At 44.0% G+C, this 23,240-nt stretch overlaps 2 protein-coding genes and 1 long non-coding RNA gene across 6 annotated transcripts in view; 1 reads left to right on the top strand and 2 right to left on the bottom strand.

The window, feature by feature from the left end:
- SLC12A6 (solute carrier family 12 member 6) overlaps window positions 1-13,102 on the bottom strand; it is a 47,313-nt gene extending 34,211 nt beyond the window's left edge. For 2 of the 4 annotated variants that reach the window (XM_079951530.1, XM_079951532.1), the window contains exon 1: window positions 11,149-13,102. In XM_079951530.1, the coding sequence (XP_079807656.1) occupies window positions 11,149-11,395 (247 nt within the window). In that variant the 5' untranslated portion in view covers window positions 11,396-13,102. The remainder of the gene's footprint in view (window positions 1-11,148) is intronic. The other 2 variants (XM_079951531.1, XM_079951533.1) reach the window with 1 other exon arrangement.
- Window positions 1,548-2,467, top strand: LOC307202086. The gene is made up of 2 exons (XR_013832816.1): window positions 1,548-2,113; window positions 2,287-2,467. It is a non-coding gene; the product is annotated as an uncharacterized lncRNA (long non-coding RNA).
- A 6,526-nt stretch (window positions 13,103-19,628) lies between the features above and the next one.
- Window positions 19,629-22,492, bottom strand: NOP10 (NOP10 ribonucleoprotein). The gene is made up of 2 exons (XM_079951688.1): window positions 22,330-22,492; window positions 19,629-20,028 (listed from the first exon to the last, which is right to left on the bottom strand). The coding sequence occupies exons 1-2, from the start codon at window positions 22,381-22,383 to the stop codon at window positions 19,888-19,890; spliced, it is 195 nt and encodes a 64-aa protein (XP_079807814.1). The 5' UTR covers window positions 22,384-22,492; the 3' UTR covers window positions 19,629-19,887.
- Window positions 22,493-23,240: the final 748 nt, after the last annotated feature.

Below are 23,240 nucleotides of genomic sequence, written 5' to 3'. Positions count from 1 at the left end.
TTCAGGAAGCTATCCGCAAGCCTTCAGATAGCAGCCTGCAGCCCGGAGCCCAGGGAGCGCTGCGCAGCCGCCCTGGACTTCGGGCAAATATCCTCAAGCCTTGGGAGCCCGGCGGGATAGCAGCCTCCAAACCCGACCTGGTTTGAAGGCTGGCGGTGGGGGAAAACACCTCTTCTCCCCACCGCCAGCCCCACAAGCTCGGGGGACAGCGGGGAGGCGGAGCGCCACCTTCCCACTGTTCCCCGGCCTGGTCTTTGGGGCTGGCGGAGGGGGAAAGCAGCGCTCCCCCCCCCCGCCAGCCCCTAAGAGCAGGTCGAAAGGAACCCAAAGCCTCCAGAGGCTCCGGAGGCTTCAGGTGAATGCACCTTGAACACACAGAACGCACCTTGTTTTAGAGGGGGAGAACAAGAAAAAAAAATATTTTTTTCCTGTTCTCCCCCTCCTATGGTCCGGTGCGTCCTATGGTCTGGTGCGTCCAATAGAGCGAAAAATATGGTAAATAACATCTCTCCGTGCTACTTTTACTAACCTATTTAGAAAAAAAGAAATTTAAGAAAGATGTTCATTTTTTGCTGTAGAAATACTTGGTATTTTAAAAATTGGACCATCTTCAGTCCAATTCTACACATTCACTCAGTGGAAATTATTCTCAAGTATGTATATAGAGGGCTGTAGCCACAATCAGTTTTTTGCCGCAGTTTAGCAGAATATCAAATTATTTTCATCTTCTCTTGCATATCTTTCTTAATTACTATTTTCTTCATTTTCTTTTCTTCACCTGGGTATAGACTCAACAGCTCTGACACATCCCATCTCCTGACAACATTTAAAGTCCTGAAATGTAGCCATTAATTTTTCATTGATAATTGAGATACTGTATGTCATACACTCACCAGTGCATAGAGCTATTTTCTATTATTTTCATTTATTAGATATGACTATAGCAGAACTTTAAAACCGGCATCTTCACAAAGGTTAAATACCAGCGATGAAAAAGGGTATTATTCTCTTAAGTTGAAAAGTTATTGATGTTCATTTACCTCTATTCCTGTCAAATGTGCACTGTACAACAGACTTATCCAAACATGTTACCGTTATAAAAATAGTTTATCAATTTGCAACATTTTATCAATACCTACTTTCTCCTTTGTCACAATTCTCCTTCGTTTCCCTGCTATTGGCACTCATATACATAAATACTGTATGAATGCCTCCCAAGTTACTTATACACACACACAAAATTACTAAACTTGTCTAAATCTCTCTGAGTCTACAATTGTTAGGATTAATTTTATTATTAAACCACAACCAGAGTTTTCCATTCAGTTTTGACTGCTACAGTTGATGAAAAATGTTGGAAAGCTAGAAAGGCTAGATTAATATAAGGAAAGACTAGAGCAGTGATTCCCAACTAGGGGCCATATGGCCTTCTGGGGCCCCCCCAGGATATACTAAGGGGGCCCCAGGTGAAAAGTGCGTAAATGGGGGGCAAGAGGCTAGGAGGCCACAGAGGGAAGTGAGAAGTGAAGGGGGGTCACAAGTGGGTAAGGGGTTAGCCCAACAGGGCCTAGCACTCCTTTTTGCCATATGCATTTTCTTTGAGCAGTCCTGGTTTGTTTCTAGCGGGAGAGGGTGATCGCTGAGGCTCCCATTTTGATCAGTAGAGCCCAAGATCCAGAACCCCCAGGTCAGGCAAGTGTGGTGGTGGGGTAGCAATGGGTAGAGCTGGACAAGCCAGAGCTGCTTGTTGCTGCTGCTAGTGCTGGGCCCGTTGGGCAATCTACCCCAGCGCCTAGTGGATCAGTACCTTTGAATGTTGCTGAGGGGCACAGGGCCCATCGGCATCGTTGGCCTGGCTCTGCAAGGCGCAAGGGAAAATCCACCCCAGCAGCTAGCCGAACGGGGTCGTTTGGTGCTGCTATCTAGTAAATAATGCAGTTTCTAGTTAGAAGATAGCCACACTGGGTTCAGTGGGTCTTACTCCCAGGTATGGATATGTGGGGCTATAGTGTTTTATCTAGGCAGCCTAGGCTCCTCCAGATGACAAGATCTTTTTGCACCAGTGAGGACCACTTGCTTTTTCAAATTCTCCCATATATACAGAACTCCCTGTGTGCCTTTTGGACTGTATCTGTACATTTCCCCCTCTGTGTCAAATAACTGGGGTCAAATAAGTGGTTTACTTTTTATAACATATGGAAAATGGATCTTTGAGAGGTTCTGGACTCTCCTTCCTTGGAGGTTTCTAAGGAGAGGTTGGATGGCCATCTGTCATGGATGCTTTAGCTGACTTTCCTACATTGAAGGGGGTTGCACTAGAAAGATGACCCTTGGGGTCCCTTCCAGCTCCATGATTTTATGTTTTTCTGCTTCAACAATATTTCATTATGTTCCTAGAATTTTATGTAATTGTATTTTGTATAAATTATAAAATTATAAATAAAGCATGTTCTATTTACAAACAAAACATTTAAATAGCTACCTTTCTTCCAGTTGGACGTGGGGGGCAGGTTATGGGCATAGCCAGGATTTTTGTTGGGGGAGGCAGAATTTCAGATTTGTATTGATTTGTACTTATTGGGGGCACAGGAAAGAAACAAGGTCGGAAGAGGGCCATGGTCAGAAAAAGGTTGGGAAACACTGGACTAGAGCCTTTCTATAAGTTTTGGCCACAGAAGAGATTAAGCAGGATGAAACGCTAAAAAGAAGAGATGCCCATTACAATTTCCTGAGTGTCTACTGAAGTCAGTCTTGTCTTTTGTCATTTTGCCTATTTACAGGAACACTCACACATCAACATGTTAACAAAATGGACACATTCAAGAGTACCTGCTGTGTGCTGGGCAGTGAAATCAGTCTGTGACACAAACGGGGGGGGGGGGGAGGGGGGATTCACTCACTCTACTGAACCATGACACTTGCATGACTGCTTCTCCATATACATTTGCAACATTTCCATTTGATCCACATCAGCCAAGCCACTAAAACTGCTGTACCAATTCACAAGCTATCATGTTATTTGTTTCATTTGTAACAATTAGCTCAGAGTGTTGTTTATCAGAAGAACCCTGTAAATTAGGTTAGGCTAACAGTTACTTCCAAAGGATGTCAAGCAGTGAGATTCACAGCCACTACATTGTTCATGTATTGTTTTCCATCCCCAGCCCACGCTATCCTAGAACTGCAGGTACATTTGTGATTCTAGTTAAGATACTAGAATTTTAGGCGTAGGCGTAGGGTCATTCTTCTGCTTGTAGAAAGCATTTGGATTTATAGCTGGCCATTTATTAATGATGAAACAACACCACTACTGTTCAGAATATTTAAAAGCTCTTTGTCTTATCTATTTACAGTGGGGCCTCGCAAGACGAAATTAATCTGTTCCGCGATTCTCTTCGTCTAGCGGTTTTTTCGTCTTGCGAAGCAAGCCCATTGACGGCTTAGCGGATTAGCGCTATTAGCGGTCTAGCGGCTTTTAGCGATCAGCTGAGAGGCGGCTTATCAGCGGAACAGCTGATAAGCGGCTTAGCAGCTTAGGGAAGGGGGGGGAGCGAAAAGAACCCGCGGGAACTCGCAAGATTTTTTCGTCTTGCGAAGCAACCCCATAGAGAAATTCGTTTAGCGAAGCGCCTCCAAAACGGAAAACCCTTTCGTCTAGCGGGTTTTCCGTCTTGCGAGGCATTCGTCTTGCGGGGCACCACTGTAGTTCTCCAAGAGTCTTTACAGAAAGCATCAGACTACTACAAAGGGCCCTGTATTTACTTCTGATTGCAACAGGTGAGCTTTTTGTTCTTACTAACCCACGGGAATCCTAATGGCTCAACAAACTAGCTTCCTAAAGTAAATACACAGATGGCCACCAAATGTTTAAGTGTCCAGTTTCAGTTTTGCCCTTCCAACTTCCCACTCTGACTAAATCCAGGAGCACAAAGACCAAAGGCAAAGCCAGGACAGAACGTAATCTTGGTTCTTGGAGAAGTCCAGAGTAACTTATTTACTAATGACCTCCCTGAGTCTAAGTGCATCAGCTGCAGCACATCAGTTACATTAGAGCAGAGGCATCAAATGTAAAGCCCTTTAGGTCTCCAAATGCATTCCAACCAATTCAGTAATTTGGGGGACCAAAAAACCACAAATGGAGCTGGTACAAGGAAATCCAATTAATTGATTTCAGCTTGCTATTCTGAGGCAGGCAAAACAGAAAGACAAGATAGTAAGAAAAGGAGAAAGCTCAGGAATGGGGGGGGTGTCAAATGTAGCCCTCTAGGTCTCCTTATCTGACTCTGAGCACGTTCCTCAGGCCATGCCTCCTCCCCAAACCACACCCCTCACAAGTTGTGCTCTGAGCCTTCCTCAGGTGCTTTCGCCTAGCTGCAGTGAGTCCTTGAACTTGATAATGTATCTTGCTTGCCTGGATGGAGAGATGTGTGCATGTGTTTAGGTGTGGAAACTTCTGAATTTTGTGTGGCTGGAATGTGGCCTGCTATACAAAAGTCAACAATTGGTCTGCCTGCGTTTTATCCCTGTCTCCACCCACTACTACCTCTGGCCATATACACCATTGGTATGTGCCCACCCCAAAGGTTCTTCATGAAGGAATATGGCACTTGGAATAAAAAGGATTTCCTGCCCCTAAGGTAGTATATTTTGACAGTGGATACCCTTCAAAGCATTAAGCCTATACTACAGTTTTATTACAGTATTATGAAATTGAAAAAGATTCAGCTGTGAAGATGAAAATAAGGGTCTACCCAGTATATTGTATGAGAAAAGGCTAAAAGTCTGTCTGTTGGGGAGGGGAGAAGGTATGCTGAATCCTCAAAACAAATATTTAATAAGTTCTCAGGGAAGGGATTCATTTTTCATTCAAAACATGGTGGGAAAAGCCAAAAAGCCATAAAATATTCTAAGACAGATTGAAGTCTAACATTAAGAACAATTTCTTAACTATACCTGGATCCAAACACATGATACGCACATACCAAAAAGGTGAGGCGCTGTTCTTACTACTAGAGAGACAACCCTTAACTGAGCAGGTTCAAGTATAAAGAAAAGCAACCCTCGAAATTACACGTGTTTTCCCACCCAGGCAATCCTCCCAGGAGCATCATCACTTCTTTGCATCCTATAGTTAGGAATCTTCAGCTGAGTGTGAGCTTTGTCCCTGCATACTCATTTTCCAGTTTCAAGAACAAGGATTTTGTAGGTCCTTCTTCCTTAGGTATATAGGACATCCACATACAGTCTATTGGACTTGTTTCAATTCCAAAATTTTGTGAAAATCTAGATGACATCTAATGATAGACAATGTATGGGAAAGTGAAATTATGCTGCAACTTGCATACATTTACTCAACAGCACCATATTCATATTTCACAAAAGGCATCCATTCATCTAAGAAGTGTAAGATAGGTAAGAGAGAGAATAAAACAAACAAACTTCTCAGGACATATTCTCCAAGTTACTACAGGCTGATGGGTTAACCTTTCATGTGCTTTGAATACTTCTTTATCCACAGCTCACAGGGAGGTGGCATTCCCCTCACAAGAGGCAGCACCAAAGGGGCATGTGAACTCTCTGATCTAATGGTAGGGATTGGGGGCTAGAGCGCACATCTAAGAAACAACAGCCTTCTCCACTCTGGGGTTCTGCTGAGCATATGAAATGAAACAGGCGTAGGCAGCAGCAGCCAAAGAGCTTCTTGTTACAGGATCAAAGTGGGGGAGAAAACAAAAATGGGGGAGGAAAGCAGATTGTTATCTGGCATAAACAAAGAACAGAAGAAGTACGGACACCAGATGCTATTGTCTGGGAAATCTGTGTGGACATGATTAGGTCATAGACAAAATGGCATTTAACATGTGAGCTAGGCAAATAAGCAGAATTCCAGCTTTCAGATTTAATAAAGAAAGTTAGCACTTATCTGTTTGCACCTATCTGCCAAAGCGACATATTACTGGAAATGGCACTCTCCATTCTTTCCCAAGGTGTCCACCAGGATAAAATTAGTACTGCCTCTCTTAGAAGCACAACAGGGTCCTCGGAGTATTCCAATATGACTTCCCTGAACACAAGCCATCTTGTGCAGAGAAAATGGGGAGTATTTTGGACCGGAATACAAAAAATAGTGAGCAATGGTAGGCTAAGGTGTTTGCTCATGACAAAAAAAAATGCCCATAGAAATATCCAGGGCCATACCTAAGTGCAAATTAAGAACAAAAGTAAACAAAGCAACCTTTACATACAAATTTACAAACCTGCGTCTGGAAACCTGGGGGTCTTTGTGTCCTGAAAACCAAGCTTTGCAACGTCTGTGTGTACATGTGCACACCTTCCCTAATTGAGTACATATGCTTATATAAGTTATTATGTTAACCAAATTCTGCATATGTACCGGTAAATAAGTCCCAAGAGTATATGGGGGGGGGAGCTGACAAATGTAAATTAAGATGTACTGGGGCAGGGGTGTGGGGGAGAGAGTAATACTCAACCAAGACTAAAGAATTTGTTTTCCCACCTACATAGAATATGGCTTTCTTTTACACACATCCTTGACTTGAGGAGCCATCACCCTCATTGCCAACCTCTACAAATCACAAATATTTTCACAACAAGGACACAGCAGCAGAGAGCAGTTTCCCATTTGAAAACGACAGCCGGTATCTCTGAGGAGATAAACCAGCCTAGGCGGCAGGGACATGGAGTCCCTGAAGCACTGGCTGGCTGGCTATACAACTTATCTAGTCTGATACATGTGCATTTGGAGTTTGGGGGAGAGAAGGCTTTCTGGCTTCATTTACAACTTCAGAAGGGTTGGGTCTTCAATGATAGGGCATTTAACCAGAAGAGAAAAATGACAAAACAGCAGGCACTCTGTCCATTAGGGGGGAAATCCAAAGAGCAAAACATGTTTTTTTTGCAGGATGACCTACATTTACAGCGTGGGTCTGCATATAATGTCAACATGATCTGAAAGGAAGAGGGGGTAGGAGTATAAATGACTGCTGTAAACTGATGCCTAGAAAATCAAGTGTTTGGGTGGGGGAGGAAATAGTGACTGGCTGATGTAGTACCAGCAAGTGATTCCTTAAACCTGAAGGGTTAGACTTTCTGAGACATTGACAATATGCAGGGGAGAAAATATGCACATTAATGTTCAGCTAAGATAGAAGCAAAAGCTGGTCCACCAACTTTCACTTGTTAACATGCCTCAAAACTGTTTACAGCCCTAACCTAAATGCATTTACCTGTGGAAAAAAATCCCAAAGATATTGCAATTATTGCAGGGCTGCAATAAACTGGAAAAGGTCCCTCAGCGTTCTGACTGCAATAGAAGGTGAGGTACACATTTTCTAATAAATAAACAAAACCTTAAATGCTACCTTGTCCAATGCTTCAAATATAGGTCAGGACCACTTACAGCTCATGTCAATGCCCCTGCAACCTATGACACAATGTTTTAAGCCAATAAAATAAGAAGAAGAATGAGCAAAAGAGTATAAGAGCATCAGGTAACTGAAATGGGCAAGTAATGGGATTTAAATTCATTTAATTGTCCTTAAAACACACATGCAGAAGCTGTGAGCCACCAAGCTGAACACAGCCCACCAGTTATGCATTGAGGGGGGTTATTAATTTCCTGTTTCTACTGCTAGGATTTCAAAAAGTGGGGAAGGAGATACTGAGCATGTGGCAGGCCACAATACACGCCTAGTGAGCTGCATCCAGCTTGTTGGGTCACAAGCTGTGCAGGCCGAGCTTAGAGTCACAGTCTAAAACACCATCAGCTATGGAAGACCTACTAAAGCATGCACATGAACCTGCATACATGCACGTAGGTCCACAAACTAAGCTTCCAGACTTACAGTAATGCCCTAAAACCGAAGGAGAGGTGAAGAGAAAGCCCACATACTATTTTGATATTATGATGTAAGCCAACCCTTAGATTTGATGGGAATGAGTCCAATTGTTTCCTGAGGTTACTTTAGATCAATTGCTTTTTTGCAGGTAAGATGTAAAAAAGCAAACTAGAAAACAAAGAATGATGCATAGAGATGAGGTATGGTATAGTGGCAGAAAAGGAGCGAAATTGGCAGGCATATACAAAGAACAAATTACAGGTTGCAATAATTACAAGGGTTGCCCTGAAGTGCAAGTTTTTTCTTTCACAAGCATGGTGGAGCCATCAATCAGCCTAGGATAATGGTTCCCAATTACCTGAGGACCCCGTTTTTCAAAACTCAAGCCACGGGCACTCTACTTTTGACAATGTTGTTATCTCTATGGTAGCAATGGACCCCTGGTTGGGTTATGTGGAGCACTGGCCTAGGACCATCTGGAGAGGCTTTAACCCACAGTGGTGGGCAAAGGCTAAAAGTCATTTATCTTCCCACATCAGGGCCCCAATCTGCTTGCATCTCCAATGGCTATTTGTGAAAGAAAAATCCTGCATTTAAGGCAAACTACATGACTAATGCAATGTATGATTTAGTCCTAACTGCTAAGAAACAGAAACTAAAACCTGAAAGCAGTGATGCTCCCCTTGGGGGAATATCAGTTCTAATAACAGGCAAGGGTGTGACTAACCAAGTCTGGATGCTACTGTGGAACCAAAGTAAAAGTTCCAGGGTTGAGACACTAATTCCCATATTTCCCTTCCCCTCAGAGACACATGATGAGATTAGGAACTGAAGGGATTCCAAGCCACATGACAGACTAGAATCCTCCTGAGCCTAGAAGTCATCAGCTCAAGAAGAGCCAATCTCACACCTATCTACAATGATTCTGGTAAAATATACTGTAGTTCATGAAATCTTTTGTTGTTTTTTAGTCGTGTCCGACTCTTCGTAACCCCATGGACCAGAGCCCGGCAGGCACTCCTGTCTTCCACTGCCTCCTGCAGTTTGGTCAAACTCATGTTGGTAGCTTCGAGAACACTGTCCAACCATCTAGTCCTGTAACAGTAAATCTGTTGTCTTTAAGGGGCCATAATAACACCCTTCATTGTTTTATATCTCTGTCTGTCCACTTTGTTTTAAAGGCACAAGAGCACAATCAGTAAAACAAAAAAAAGGTGGCCACTGGCAAGGCAATAGCACCAAAGACGCCACCAGATATTAAATATTCTTTAGTATTGACTCCTGTGAGTTAATTTTATAACCATTGATCTTATTACCATGCGTCAGCAGAGTCACAGATTCCCTTGGTTTTTGCCTACAGAAGCCAGATGCAAGGTAGAGTGCAGGCTTTTTGCATATAAGACATGTACTGCATTCATTTCTGTAGAAAAGAAGGAAACAGCACAGAGGGTATTTGAATGGGAATTTGTTTTTGTCCTTTGAATAACAAGTACGTCTATGGAAGAAGTGTGACTATGGTGTGGAAGGATAGCTATGGGAAATAGTTCTCCCTAAGAAAGTAATCCTACACACAATAAGCTGGTGTAAAGTTAAGGCAGGATAAATTATGTGTTAATTAGTGTTTGATTACATCACCCTTGTGTCAGCTTGATTTATGCTGGGTAGCCAGGTCATGTAACTGAGCTGAACAGGTTTATGTTCCAGTCTAAGTGCCCCCTAACCCCCTAGTTCTACCCCAGAATGCCTCGCTTTTTTAAGGCTTATGCTGGCTTAAGATCCATTGGGCCTGGCTCAGCTGAGCTGGGCCCTGGCTGAGCTGGGATGGGAGATATACCGGTGTACCTTTGGCTGAGCCAAGGATGGGGAGCAATGTCAGCATAGCCCAGCTGTCCTGGGAACCTCCTGACTCAACTACAGATCCCCTGGATCCTAAATCTGCTCATTCCAGTAGATCTTGATATGATTGCTGCCTTAATCAAGAAAATAGGTGCAATAAACTAGGACATTTAGCTGGGTAGCTAAATATGGATAAACAGAGAGGAATCAAATTTACAGAAGCTTTCCTACCAAACTGCCCCGAGGTCATTCTTGCTAATCACAGCTGAGCAAGCAAATTGATATTTACATGTCTCACTCCACCTATGGTACATTTTACTGTATGTATATCATTTTCAAAAACTTTCCCATCCCAATTTACATCAACTGCAAACAACTTTATTATTTCACAATCTAGTGAAGCATTTCTTCATTCTCATCTTCAGTTTTTTGGGGGGTGGGGCCAGGATCATGCTACTGTCTCACAACCAACACAATCCAGAATAAGGTTGGTGTGTGTGTGTGTGTGTGTGTGTGGTGTGTGTAAATGAATAGAGTGTCCTATCAATGCCCTTTTATGTGCACGTATCTCAAAAACTTTAAAAAAAAAAGTGTCTCTGAAGTATCTATCACAAGATTAGTAAATCTTACAGATCAGAATCTAGCTGAATCTACAAAGACTGTTGATAGTTTAATGCTGCTATTCATAAACTCCACAGTAGAAGATGTGACTAAGTCAGTTGTGATAGAGCAAAGACCAGTCTGACCTCAGACATATTCTGTCGTTTTAAAATGCATGAGACAAGGAAATCAACAAGATTAGGGGAACTGAAATTCTCCAGAGTCATTTCCCATGAGTCTTGCTCAGCAATTCCTGGCACAAAAAAACAACAACAAAACTGAAGAACAGATAATCTGAAAAGCTGGACAAAGCAGAAGCACAGATACCCTCAGAAAGAAACTAAGGCCTGGGGGGAGGGAATTACTTTGCATGTTCCCCATTTTAGAAAATAGGAAGCCAAGAGCTGTTCCCAGCAAGAAGGATGAGGAAATTTTGGTAGTGAAGTATTCTGTCTGCAATACAGCCAAGCCCTTGACATAAAAGAAGGGGCCACATCAAGGTTATGTATTTTGGAGAGGTGAATCAAAAAAATCCACTTGTGTCTGAAAACACCATCTACTAGAAAACAGTTGATTCAAAACGCATGCATGAATTATCAGACCCACAGGAGATCCCCCTCCACCTTCAGTCCCACCTTGCATAACCCAAATCACAGAAGATAGCCTTTTGTATCTGCAGCACAGCCAAGATTTGAGCAGTCCTTTCTGGAACTTCTAAGCTGTAAACTCTATTTAAGCTTTGTGCACCTCCATCAAGTCCCCAAGGTGGTAATAGGTAGAATTCACCATTAACAAGGTTGCCTCTACCATTCAGATGTCCCCTCTCCCACCCAATATGCCAAAGACAACCTACCTTCAGCCGCATCTGTGCGGGGATTGGTAGTCTTGTCAGTGGCCGGCTCAGCTGCTTCAGTGGCCAGTGAACTGGTTGCTCTAGAGAAGTCACTGGCACCCTCGCTGCGGGTTGTTTCAGGGACACTTTCTCTGGAGCTGAAGCGGACGCGGGAGCTGGAGCGGGAGCTGAGGTCTGGGCTGGTATCTGACAGGCCTGGGATATCATCTATTTTAGTGGGAGTGACCATGAACCGGACAGAAGCCATCTTGACAGCAGGAATGGAAGGGGGGAAATAATTACTTCCTTGGTGACTTTAATCAAGAGTTGCCTGGAGTGCTAAGCAGGAAGAGAAAGAAGACCACCCAAAAGAGCAGACACCAACAGGGTTACTAAGTGCTCTCTCAAGAGAAAGATTCATGTCTCGCATTTATTCACAAACAGTCAGACACAACTTTGTATCTAGGTATCAGTGATTATCAGATGTATTTTCCACAAGCAGAGCAAGACTTAGTGAAGGTGCTACCTAAGATTTTGTCAAGACAACAATTTTCATGAGTGATTAGTCTTAAGATTCCCATTTATCAGGCAAGTAAGGCAGTTTCCTGTTCAGAGGGAGCCTATGGATCTAAAGGAACGGTGACTGTAATCTTTGTCTACCAAAGGGTCGCACTGCAAAACTCCTGGAATTAACGTGAGTTGTAACAGACTGTCGCACAGATCCCGGTTAAGTTTTGTTTATGAGGCAAATATCTTTTGGCACAGCAAAATGCATAGAGGTAATTTCTTCCCGCCTGGGAAAATCTCAGTGCAAAGATCTGCAAAGCACACAAAAAGGCTAGAGGGTTCCTTGTGAAAGTTCAATAATAATCCACTTGTTTTCCAGTGTGACATGCAAGGAAAGAGGGTTTTCTTCATTGCTAATATCCCTTAGAATTCCGGCTTGGAAACAATTATTAAAGAACCTTCATATCTCAGTCCAAGGAGAAGAAATGTCCCAGTGCAAGAACTTTGAAAACAAAAACAAACAGAAAGTGCTGTTATGATGTTGTCCCTTGTAAAAGTAATGCACAATTACTTCACAGGCTTCTGGTGGCTTTTCAAAGGTCCTGGTATGAGAAGATAACCCCTGGATGGGGCCTAGTACAAGGGTTTGCAGCTCCCCAACAGCGTGAAAAAGAACGTTATGTTTCTTAGGTGGTCCTGGAGAAACAGAGTGAATATAGATATAAGTCTAGTGTCTTACACAAAATTGAAACTGCAGGGATGAGTCATTTCCACACAGGGACCCCGTGGTGTGTATTGCGCCAAAGTTCCCACACTTGGGCACACACATGCTATCCCATAAGGGCTCAGGGGCAGGTTCAAGACAGCGAGAGCAAGGCTGCTCCCGGAGAGCCAAGTTTGGAAGCATGCATGTGCCACCCATTGTAACTCCAGAGGCAAGAGGAAATGTCAATTTGGCAGGGCGCTCAAGAGCGCAAAGGGGTGCGCATCTCCTGACGGGGGAAAGGGGGGGGATGCTCTGCGAACCAACCGAAGAGGCAAGCGCATCAGAGAAGGCACCCAAGGACTGCAAGCAAGAGGGTGGTGCAAGGCTGAGCAATGCCAAGGGCAGAGAGGCAAACGGTGCGAGTGGCAGCATGCAAAGACCTCTCCAGCTTGCGCCAGGTGTGCAGGGCAAGGGTAGGTGAGGCGAGGAAGCTCTCCCTCACCCTAGCAAGCAAGCCTGCCCCACATAAAAGATTAGCCCCCCCACCCACCCCGATAAAGCAGAAGAAGTGTGAGCCACTGTGAGAAGGTACAATAACTCTTGGAAAAGGTGGGGAAGGAAAGGAGGTGCAGAAGAGGTGTGCGCTCCACACCTGCCCCGGTCACTGTGCAGAAATTGGGGAGGGGGTGATGTTTAAACTGCGCGTGCGCAGCCCTGTCTCTTTCGCCACCGCCACCACTAGCCCCTGGGTCGATGGGAGCCCCCCGAGAAAGTAAGAAGCGGCAGTTAAGTGACCGTTAATTGTTTACCTCAGGCGCGCGCTCCGCTGCTGCTGCTGCTGCTGCTCTCGGAACGTTCAGAAGGGTCCCTCGCGTCGCGCGCGCGCGTGCTCGCGTGCGTGTGCTGCCGCCTCGGCCGCTGCTGTTATGATCGCCGCTGCGGTGGCGCCGGCGGCAGCTTGCAGGCAGCTCTAGCTCCTGCCCGCGCGCGCAGCTCCACTGCCGCTATCTCAGATGCCGGCTCGGAGGAGGAGGCGGGCAGCGGGCGGGCGGGGGCGGGGAGGTGGGGTTGGCGAAGCGTGTAACTCTCCTCGCTTGTCCTCATCCTCCCCCGTGCCCCTCCTCCTCGCCCGTGTGGTTGATTCCCCGCGCGTGCGCAGGAGCGAGCAGCGGCTGCTGTTGCTGGGCTTTCATCTTCTCCTCAGAAGAACCGGGGGCGGGAGGGAGGCGGGGAGAGAAATAATAAAAATTATGATAAAAAAATAAATAATTTTTTGTATGGCTGGCCCTGTGCAGTGTGGCTTCAGGGCAAGACTGCGCCTTTATGCACACACACACACACAAAAAAACCCCCCAACACTATATATATATATATATACACACACACACAGTGGTACCTAGGGTTACAGACGCTTCAGGTTACAGACTCCACTAACCCAGAAATAGTACATCGGGTTAAGAACTTTGCTTCAGGATGAGAACAGACATTGTGCAGCAGAGGTGCAGAGGCAGCAGGAGGCCCCATTAGTTAAAGTGCTTCAGGTTAAGAACAGTTTCAGGTTAAGAACGGACCTCCAGAACGAATTAAGTTCTTAACCTGAGGTACCACTGTATCTCCACATGTGAAATATAAGGCTTTTGGCACCTTTAGAGGCAAGTGGCGTATTTTATTTGTGCCATAAGCTTTCATGGACTGCTGCAGTTGTGTGAATTTGAGGAAATGGGCTGCACACCACAAAAGCTTTATGCTGTAAAATATTCTTTTTTGCTGTCTGTTGTTAAGATGCCACAAGGCACTTTCCAGTTTTCATTTAATTAATATTTATTGCACCTTCTTTTTCCTCTCCCAAGGATCTCCAGGCAGTGTACCTGGTTCTTCCCTCCCACCTCATGTAATCCCAAACAACCCTGTGAGGATAGATTGCTACTGCAAATACAATTGATGGTTGGCTTGTTTTTTGCTTAGTACAGCTACCCACGCTGGAAAATGTAAAATATGAGCGCCAGTACCCATAAAACTGATAATCTGCATTGTCCTATCGCCTTGTCAGAAGTTCAACCATATCCAGTTGTTGACCTGTATAGGATTTCCTTGCTATATTGAAAGTATAAGTGGGGAGAGGGAGGGCAGTATTTCATAGGAGGGATATGAGAAGCTGGCAGGGAAGAAAATTAAGCATGGCCACCAACCTGGATGGCTTTAAAAGTGGTTTAGCCATCAAGGTTAGCTAGCAATTAGGGATATGTTCTGCTTTCATTGCCAGAGGCAGTTTCCCGCTGACTACCCCTTGATGGGAAATGAAGGAGGGTATGGCGTGCTTATATGTGCTCCACCGACACACACGGGACCAGGAACCCCTCCATGAAATGGTATTAGATATCAAAGTAAAAAGTTCTTCTGAACACAGAATGACCACAACTTGTATAAAAAATGCATATGGAATAGACACAGAGCAGGGCTTTTAAGCCCTGAAACGTCTTAAATAACAAACTTGACTTTTTGAGTTATTTATTATGCTTATTTATACTACCTTTTCTCCAAGGAGCACAAAGCAGCACAGTTCTCCCCTCCATTTTATCCTCACAACTACTCTGTGAGCTGGGTTAAGCTGAGAGTGGTCCAAACTTACTTTGTGGGCATTAAGACTGGCTGGGGATTTGAGCCTGGGTCCTGCCCAATGGAGTCCTATGCTCCCCGAACCACTGCACCACATTGGCTCGGAGTATAACCCTAACTGGGTGTTAGGGGAAACATGGAGAGGGATTCTGCGTTTTGGACATGGTTACATGAGCCTAAGGAATATTCCTGACTACGGTGGTTCCCACCCTGCAGCAAAGTCAGTCATGTGCATTCTGCTTCTTGCACATCCCAAGCTTACGCTATGCATGCTTGAGGTCACAAAATTATTTCCATTTACACACCCTTGCCAGCAAAATGGCTGAATCAGCCTGAACAGCACAAGAGAACTGCGAGGCTGGGGGCTGATCTGGAAATTGTTAACTCGTTATGCACAGCCTCCATTCAGCCCTTCTGCTTTTTGAGAACAAACAACAGAAGGCTTTCCATTTACAGCTTTTTGATTGGTTTCCCCTACTTCTGCTGTGGTTTCAGTGGCAGGATGTGAGCGAGCAAGAGGCATGTAAAAGAGCTGCCCTTGGGCTCTGACCAGCTGTAAACATCTCGGCTTTGAGACGGGAAATGGAGTGAGGTAACACAATGGCAGAGCATAAAATTTATAATGAGGGAGAAATCTTAATATTCCCCCTCTGAATTCCTGCTTATATGTTTGCTAACCAGGAGCAGAAAATGCGTCTCAGCAGGAACATGTGGCTAACTGCCTCCCCAAAGCACAGGGCCTAAGCCTAGGTGGTTTTCTACCTGAGGCTTCATAGCAAATGGTGTTCCCAAGGTTAAAATGCACAATAAGACAAGTGAAGTTATTTTGGCACCTGACACAGAAAATCCCATAAGTACCCCTTCCCTTGCCGCAAAAAATGCAGTAATAATAAACAATTTTCTGCCCTTTCATGATACCCCAAATTGGCAGCTGCCAGGGCTTGCGCTACCAAAGTACCTTTGGTGTTCAACTATTTTGAAGCTTCTATAGGTCACTGAATGATGTCACATTACAAATTAAGGTACATTGGGATTAAGAAAAAGGCGCTACTCCGTTTTCTTAGGACAAAACCCTGACCATAAGGGCTAGCATGGCTTGAAGGACGGTGATGAGAAAGGGACACTGTGTATTTGTAGGTAAACCAAGAGTGGCTAATCTGTGCCCATATAGAGGATGGTAGACTGCAACTCCAGTCATTCCTGACTATTGGCTATGCTGGCTGGAGCTGAAGGAAAATGAGCCTAACAACATCTGGAGGACCACAGATTCCCCCAAGCTACATCCAAGACACATCACAAGCAACGAGGGAGAGGAGCTCATCAAAATTATACTCATAGAGTATTTTTTCCAGCATCCCACTCTCAGGCAAATTTACTTATTATTAAATTTACATCCCACCCTTCCTTCCAAAAGGAGTCCAGGGCAGCAAACATATCAGTGCAATGAAAACATCTAAAAATCATAGAGTTGGAAGGGATGCGAAGGGATGCAATGCAGGAAACCTGACCCAGGCTATATGGGTTGAACCACCAACCCATATAGTCTACAGACTGCCACCAAGCTTATGCTGACAATTAATAAAATATCATTCTGCAAGTGTTAGTTGATATTTTTTTTAATTGTATGGTTTTATGAAAAGGATTGTTGTAAACTAGCCTGATCTTTTAAATGAACAGTATATGTAAATATTTTTATAAATCAATCTACTTAAAAGGCTTCTTCAAAGAGGAACCTTAGAATCAGAGTTGGAGGGGATCACAAGGATCATCTAGTCCTACTCCCTACAATGCAGGAATCTTTCACACAGCACGGGTCTCGAAGCTACAATCCTGAGATTAGTAAGTCTCATGCTCTACCAATTGAGCTATTCCTCAGGTAGTCTTCAGTAATGCCAAATCGACAATAAGATGGTGCCAGATTAATATTTAACAGGAGGTAATTCCATGGAGTAGGTTCCTCCACTAAAGGCCCTATTCCTATATCATATTGAATGAACCCCTGGATGCTATCTGAAAAAAGCTGTCTCCTGCAGAGTGCAGCGATCAGTTGGGTATATAAGGTATAAGAATATTGTAAAGAGAAATAAGGGACCTTTTTCACATGTGGTGGTCCTGTAAGATTGCAAAAGCCTTATGGGAAACGATCCATAATGAATGGGGGTAATGTTGAAAATAATCTGTTAAAAAACAAGTAGCTTTTCTTCTTAGTATACAGAAAAAATCTATTTCTGTATGCAGACATGGTTGCCCAATGATATATGCCCAAAATTGGAAAGAGGAACTGGCTCCCGAATGAGCTGATTGGCAATTAAAATGGATGGAATATGCAAAGATGGCGAAACTTGCTGGAAGATTAAGAGATCTAGTGATACTTTTTGTAACAGAATGGGGGGGGGGGGTTTATTGAATATATGAAAACAAATTGTAAACAACGAAAAACATTAGCAGGATTAATATAAACATGAGCAGTAAAAAATTTAAAGGAATTATAAAGGATAAATTTGTAAAAAGGTTATTTAGATATGCAGTAAGAAAATGACAGAAAAATAAAAATCCGCATAAGGGGAGGAAGGGAAGTTGCAGAAAATTTTATTTGTGTAGATTTATATTCATTGTTGAGTGCTGTGAAATCAAAAATAAAATAGGGGTTTTTCCCCAAGCAATCAATGAGAGTAAATGCAAAAAAGGGAAAAATGATTAAGAATATTATTTTAGACACCCTGGTCTGAAGTTGTTTGGGCTTTGGATACCAGCACCATGAATTTAGCCTGGTTGCTAATAAGCATCCAATTCTTGCTTAATTTACATCATTAGACTTCAACTGGTGAATAAACACCCACTACTGTATCGTTGCCAAACTGAAGATTGGTTACAGCAGCAGCCATAGAAATAGGTGGTAAAAAAATAAGAAATGGGTCCCAAAATGCATGTTTGGATTAAAGGTGAGCTTGGGTCTGGAAAAGTTGAAGCCTGCTATCTTAGGAACTAACCCTGTCATCACAATCACTATAGGCAAGCGGTTCTGAGACCTCTTGATTAAAATGCCATCCGAGAGATCCTTGACCAGATGCTCTGACCCTAATTCCCCTTCTGCACATGTTCCTTTCCTAAGACTTTTCTGTTCAGCAAGAATTCCTATCCTCCGATTAGAAAGCGGTGTCCAATAGTACACAGGGAGCTAGGAGACTGGATCTCCTTGCTGGATTCCCCACTGTGACTGATAAATGAAACACAATAGCTTACAGCCAGCCTGTAACCCAATGTTGCCTAGCAGCTATGTAAGTGACCTGCCAGGTGATTCATAACCTATCTGCAATCCCAGGCAGACAGCAAACTGGGCTTAGTCCCTTGACAGACATAGGTTGTGGAGCGCTATTAGGCCCAGTTATGTTGCCAGCCATGCAAACCACTCAGTAAAGAGGCTGGTATTATCTATCTGTAGGAATTGGTGTCGTTATTCTTCTCTGTCAGGCAAATAAGCTGGTATTTGATCTTTCAAATTTGAGCCATCACTCTCCTCCACAGAACACCAATGCTAATTAGTATTGGTTACATACTGCCTCCCAGAGGGAAGTGGAGAGCAACAACTTGCTTAAAAGCACTACCAAAAGAAAATGAGACTAAGGAACAGAAGGCGTGAGAGAACACACACACAAAAACCCAGCCATCTTGTTCTGGGGTTGCGTGCTTCATTTCTTCTGACTTCATCTGTGGAGGCAAAAAAGTCTGTCATGCACACATCTAGTACATCCATCACCAACCTAACACCCTGAGGGCATTTTGGACTGTAACTCCCATCAGCCTCAGGTAGCACATTGGAGCTATAGGCCAAAAACATCTGAATGGTGCCAGGTTGGCAAATATTGCCCTAATACAGGCATGTCCAGTCTGTTTTGGGGGCCTAATCTGATTTAATCCGGCCCCTGAGGCAGTATATGTCCTGGGGGGAAATCCTTTAAAAAAGCCCAGCAACTCCAATCCTAGAAAGCTCGAAAACTGTGGGGTAGTAAAATTGTAAAAAAAACAACTTCAATCCTAAAAAAAGAGCTCAACAACTTTGGTCGGCCCAACCATGTTCACTTCATCAAATCTGGCCCTCTTTGAAAAAAGTTTGGGCACCCCTGCTCTAATATCCTACACTGAACATCTGTGATGGATTTGAATTGCTTGTGAGGCAGTATCAGTTTGCTCCTTCTCCAAGCAAACTCAGCTAGTGAGTGCTGCCAGGACTGTAATCAAAGCAATGTTAATGAGAAACAAGACAGAGCTATTGGCATGGTTCAGAGAACCCAGATGTTTGCAGAAGCACATTTTGTTTTAAACAAACTAAGGGGGTGGGGAATCTTCTCCAAAAGAGCCCAATGAGGAGCACTGGCTATAGAAAGGAGATTGGAAAAGTGGAAGAGGGAACAGAAAGAGGAGTGGAATGCCTTCCTAGGAGAGACCCTGAACATGAGCACTCCTCTTGGGACACTTGGAGCACTAGTTTCTCGACTTCTGAGATATACAATTGCTTCTTCCCTTTTCATATTAGAAGCCCCCCTCTGCTTTGTGATCCACAACACAAAATGACCACCCCCCAATATCAGATGCTTTGCTAGAACCAAATCATTCCAGGTTTCCTACTCAGACAACACTACCAGCATTCTTATGTTAAAGGAATAAAATGAAATATTTCATTTGATTTATTTCCAGAATCAAGGGGGCAAGCAGGTGCAACTGAAGGAATTCAAGCTCATTTGAAGATTGCAGGAGTTCCCTTGCACATCAGTAGTGGCTCTCTAGAAGTCTGAGTGATAAGGTGGAATGAAGAAATGCAGATCTGGTGCTTCTGTTTTCTGTGTCAACATCTTCGAGGCTGCTTTGGAGCTGGAAGCTTGTCTCATCTCCATGGGCTGCAGAGGTCCCTACCAGAATGGCTGGCAAGCAGTTTACACAACGAGCCGAGGCTGCTGGGTCATCAAGACTCCAAAGCGTTTCTTGATAGTGATCCTGTGTCGGGAATATTTGTCATCTGGAGAAAAGCGGGCAGGATGGGCTGAACACGTTGGCTGGCCACTGGGATCCGCCTTCTGCAAAGCAGGGAAGAGAAGGCACAGCAATTTATGAGCATACAAAGTCTTGGCTTTAAATATATATATATATATATGTGTGTGTGTGTGTGTGTGTGTGTGTGTGTGTGTGTATACAGTGGTACCTCGCAAGACGAAATTAATTCATCCCGCGATTTTTTTCGTCTTGCGAAGCACGGACTTTGGAAAAGCTTCAAAAATCACCAAAGTCTTCAAAAAACTCAAAAAAGGCTACCACACCACGTGCTATGAGCTGCTCCTCGAAGTGAATGCACGGTTTTAAGAAAAAGGAAACAAACTTGCAAGACAAAGGAAACAAACTTGCAAGACGTTTTCGTCTTGCGAAGCAAGCCCATAGGGAAATCCATCTTGCGAAGCAACTCAAAAAACGAAAAACTCTTTCGTTTTGCGAGTTTTTCATTTTACGAGGCATTCGTCTTGCAAGGTACCACTGTATGTATATGTCTGTGTGTGTATATATATATAAAAAGGTAAAGGTACCCCTGCCCGTACGGGCCAGTCTTGACAGACTCTGGGGTTGTGCGCCCATCTCACTTAAGAGGCCAGGGGCCAGCGCTGTCCAGAGACACTTCCGGGTCACGTGGCCAGCGTGACATCGCTGCTCTGGCGAGCCAGAGCCGCACACGGAAACGCCGTTTACCTTCCCGCTGGTAAGCGGTCCCTATTTATCTACTTGCACCCGGAGGTGCTTTCGAACTGCTAGGTTGGCAGGCGCTGGGACCGAGCAGCGGGAGCGCACCCCGCCGCAGGGATTCGAACCGCCGACCTTTCAATCGGCAAGCCCTAGGCGCTGAGGCTTTAACCCACAGCGCCACCTGCGTCCCTGTATATATATATATACCTGAAACTGTTATATATACCTGAAACTGTTCTTAACCTGAAGCACCACTTTAGCTAATGGGGCCTCCTGCTGCTGCCGCGCCGCTGGAGCCCGATTTCTGTTCTTATCCTGAAGCAAAGTTCTTAACCTGAAGCATTATTTCTGGGTTTGCGGAGTGTGTAACCTGAAGCGTATGTAACCCGAGGTACCACTGTACATATATATATATATATATACATACATACACCACACGCATACAAATATATATATATGTATATATATATGTATATATATATGTGTGTATATATATATATATATACACAAATATATATATATGTGTATATATATATATATATTTGTATCCGTGTGGTATATATATCTATATATATATATATGTACAGTGGTACCTCGGGTTACATACGCTTCAGGTTACACACTCCGCAAACCCAGAAATAATGCTTCAGGTTAAGAACTTTGCTTCAGGATAAGAACAGAAATCGGGCTTCAGCGGCGCGGCAGCAGCAGGAGGCCCCATTAGCTAAAGTGGTGCTTCAGGTTAAGAACAGTTTCAGGTTAAGAACGGACCTCCGGAACAAATTCAGTACTTAACCCGAGGTACCACTGTATACGTATGTGTGTACACACTGTCAGCTGAGATTAAGAACAACAACAATATCCCAACAATCTCGGCTTAAATGTGTATGTTAATATTGGCAGTCTACATGTGAGCAACTAGAATCCTAGCAAGACCAAACCAGCCCTAAAAGCTACACATTCCATCTTAAAATCACTTTTATTTTCTTCATGTCCAACCTTCCTTCCAAGGTACTGAAAAGGACATACATGCTTCTCCTCTTCCCAATCTGATCCTCGCAACACTCCTGGTGTGCCTTTCATGAAATCAAAACAAGGCACTCCCCACGTGCTTATATTCTAATAAACAAACAAGTTAATAAAAATACAATTTTTCATGATCGCGAGAACTCACACATGTCTCTTTTCTTAAGATTTCAACAGACCACTTAGACCCGTACAATCTTTTTCCTCCTACACCCCTCCCCAATCCATTCACGAGGACCAAAAACAAGTATTTAATTAACTTAAGGGGGGGGGGAGGGATACACAAACGAAAGCAATGCAATTACCACAATGTTAAATTATGACCAGGGTATCAAAGTAGCATGCAGATTTTGCACAGATAATTCCACATTTAAACCAATGACGATCTTTAAAAGAAACAATAGGGAAAGAAGATTAACTGCAGCCAGATATGGGTGACTAGGGCAACCCAGTCATATGGGTGGGGTATAAATAATCAAATTATTAGTGTATCTGTATTAGCTGGAGCATAACAAGAATTGATATGCATAGCATCTGGATTTGCGGGGCATCAGGAAGGAGAAAGGGACTAAGAATTTGGAGGGGCGGAGAGACAAACGCCATTAAAGTGAAATCCTTACCTTGAGAGTGTAGACCCTATTTCCTTGCTCATCGAGGTAGTACTGCAGAAACATTGCTGCGGGTTATGAAAGCGTTAGCAATATACTTGCAAACGGATTAAAAGAGCTTCCTCCTACCAATATACACGCGCTTCCATACAAGCCACGTGCACATTAGCCCCTCCCACTTCCTCTCCAGCAGGATGCTTTAATCTGCCAATGAACGAGCTCGTAGAGAAACCGGGCTTTCTGGGAGTTGTAGTCTTTCGGCTTCAGAATTCCGGAGTCTCATACTGTACAGTACTCCGCTCCAGGAGTCATTGTTGGTTCAATGCATTCTGGGAATTGTAGTCTATCTGCTCTAGCCACACACACTAGACTCAAATTTAGAATTAAATTGTACAGTTGGAAGGGACTCCCGGGGTCATCTAGTCCAACCCCCTTGCAATGCAGGAATCTCAACGGAAGCATCCATGGCAGATGGCCATCTAACCTCTGTTTAAAAACCTCCACATCCTCCCGAGGGAGACCGCTGCACTGTGAAACAGCTCATACTGTCATAAAGTTTTCTCCTAAGGTTTAGTTTGGGTTCCTTCCTTGCCATTTGAATCCATTGGTTCCAGTCCTACCCTCTAGAGCAGGAGAAAACAAGCTTGCTCCATCTTCCCTTTAGATATTTGAAGATAGCTATCCTTTCTCCACTCAGTCTCCTCTTTTCCAAGCTAAACATACCCAGAGTTCCCTATTGAAAGTCTGCATCTTTCTCTACTAAAAGCACCTCTACAAATAATGTGCTGACCTGTACCTCTGCAGAAGGGAGTGGGCAGGTGGGTACACGAGCTTGGGGGGTAGGGGTGGGGCAGGTACCCAGAGGGCCCTGCCAGAGGCCTGCCAGACTTAACACTGTCATGCCGAAAAAGCTCGGTGCTTCC

Source organism: Podarcis cretensis, assembly GCF_951804945.1.
Source record: "Podarcis cretensis genome assembly, chromosome: 13".
NCBI classification, from domain to species: domain Eukaryota; kingdom Metazoa; phylum Chordata; class Lepidosauria; order Squamata; family Lacertidae; genus Podarcis; species Podarcis cretensis.
Note: the sequence above shows the minus strand (reverse complement) of the source record. Positions and strands in the feature narration are given on the sequence as shown.

What these genes read in the sequence shown, in the direction of transcription:
- NOP10 (XM_079951688.1), bottom strand. Translation starts at nt 22,383, where the DNA reads ATGTTTCTGCAGTACTACCTCGATGAGCAAGGAAATAGGGTCTACACT. An exon ending in ATAGGGTCTACACTCTCAAG is followed by an intron (nt 20,029 to 22,329) that starts GTAAGGATTTCA and finishes CCTGCTTTGCAG; the next exon opens with AAGGCGGATCCCAGTGGCCA.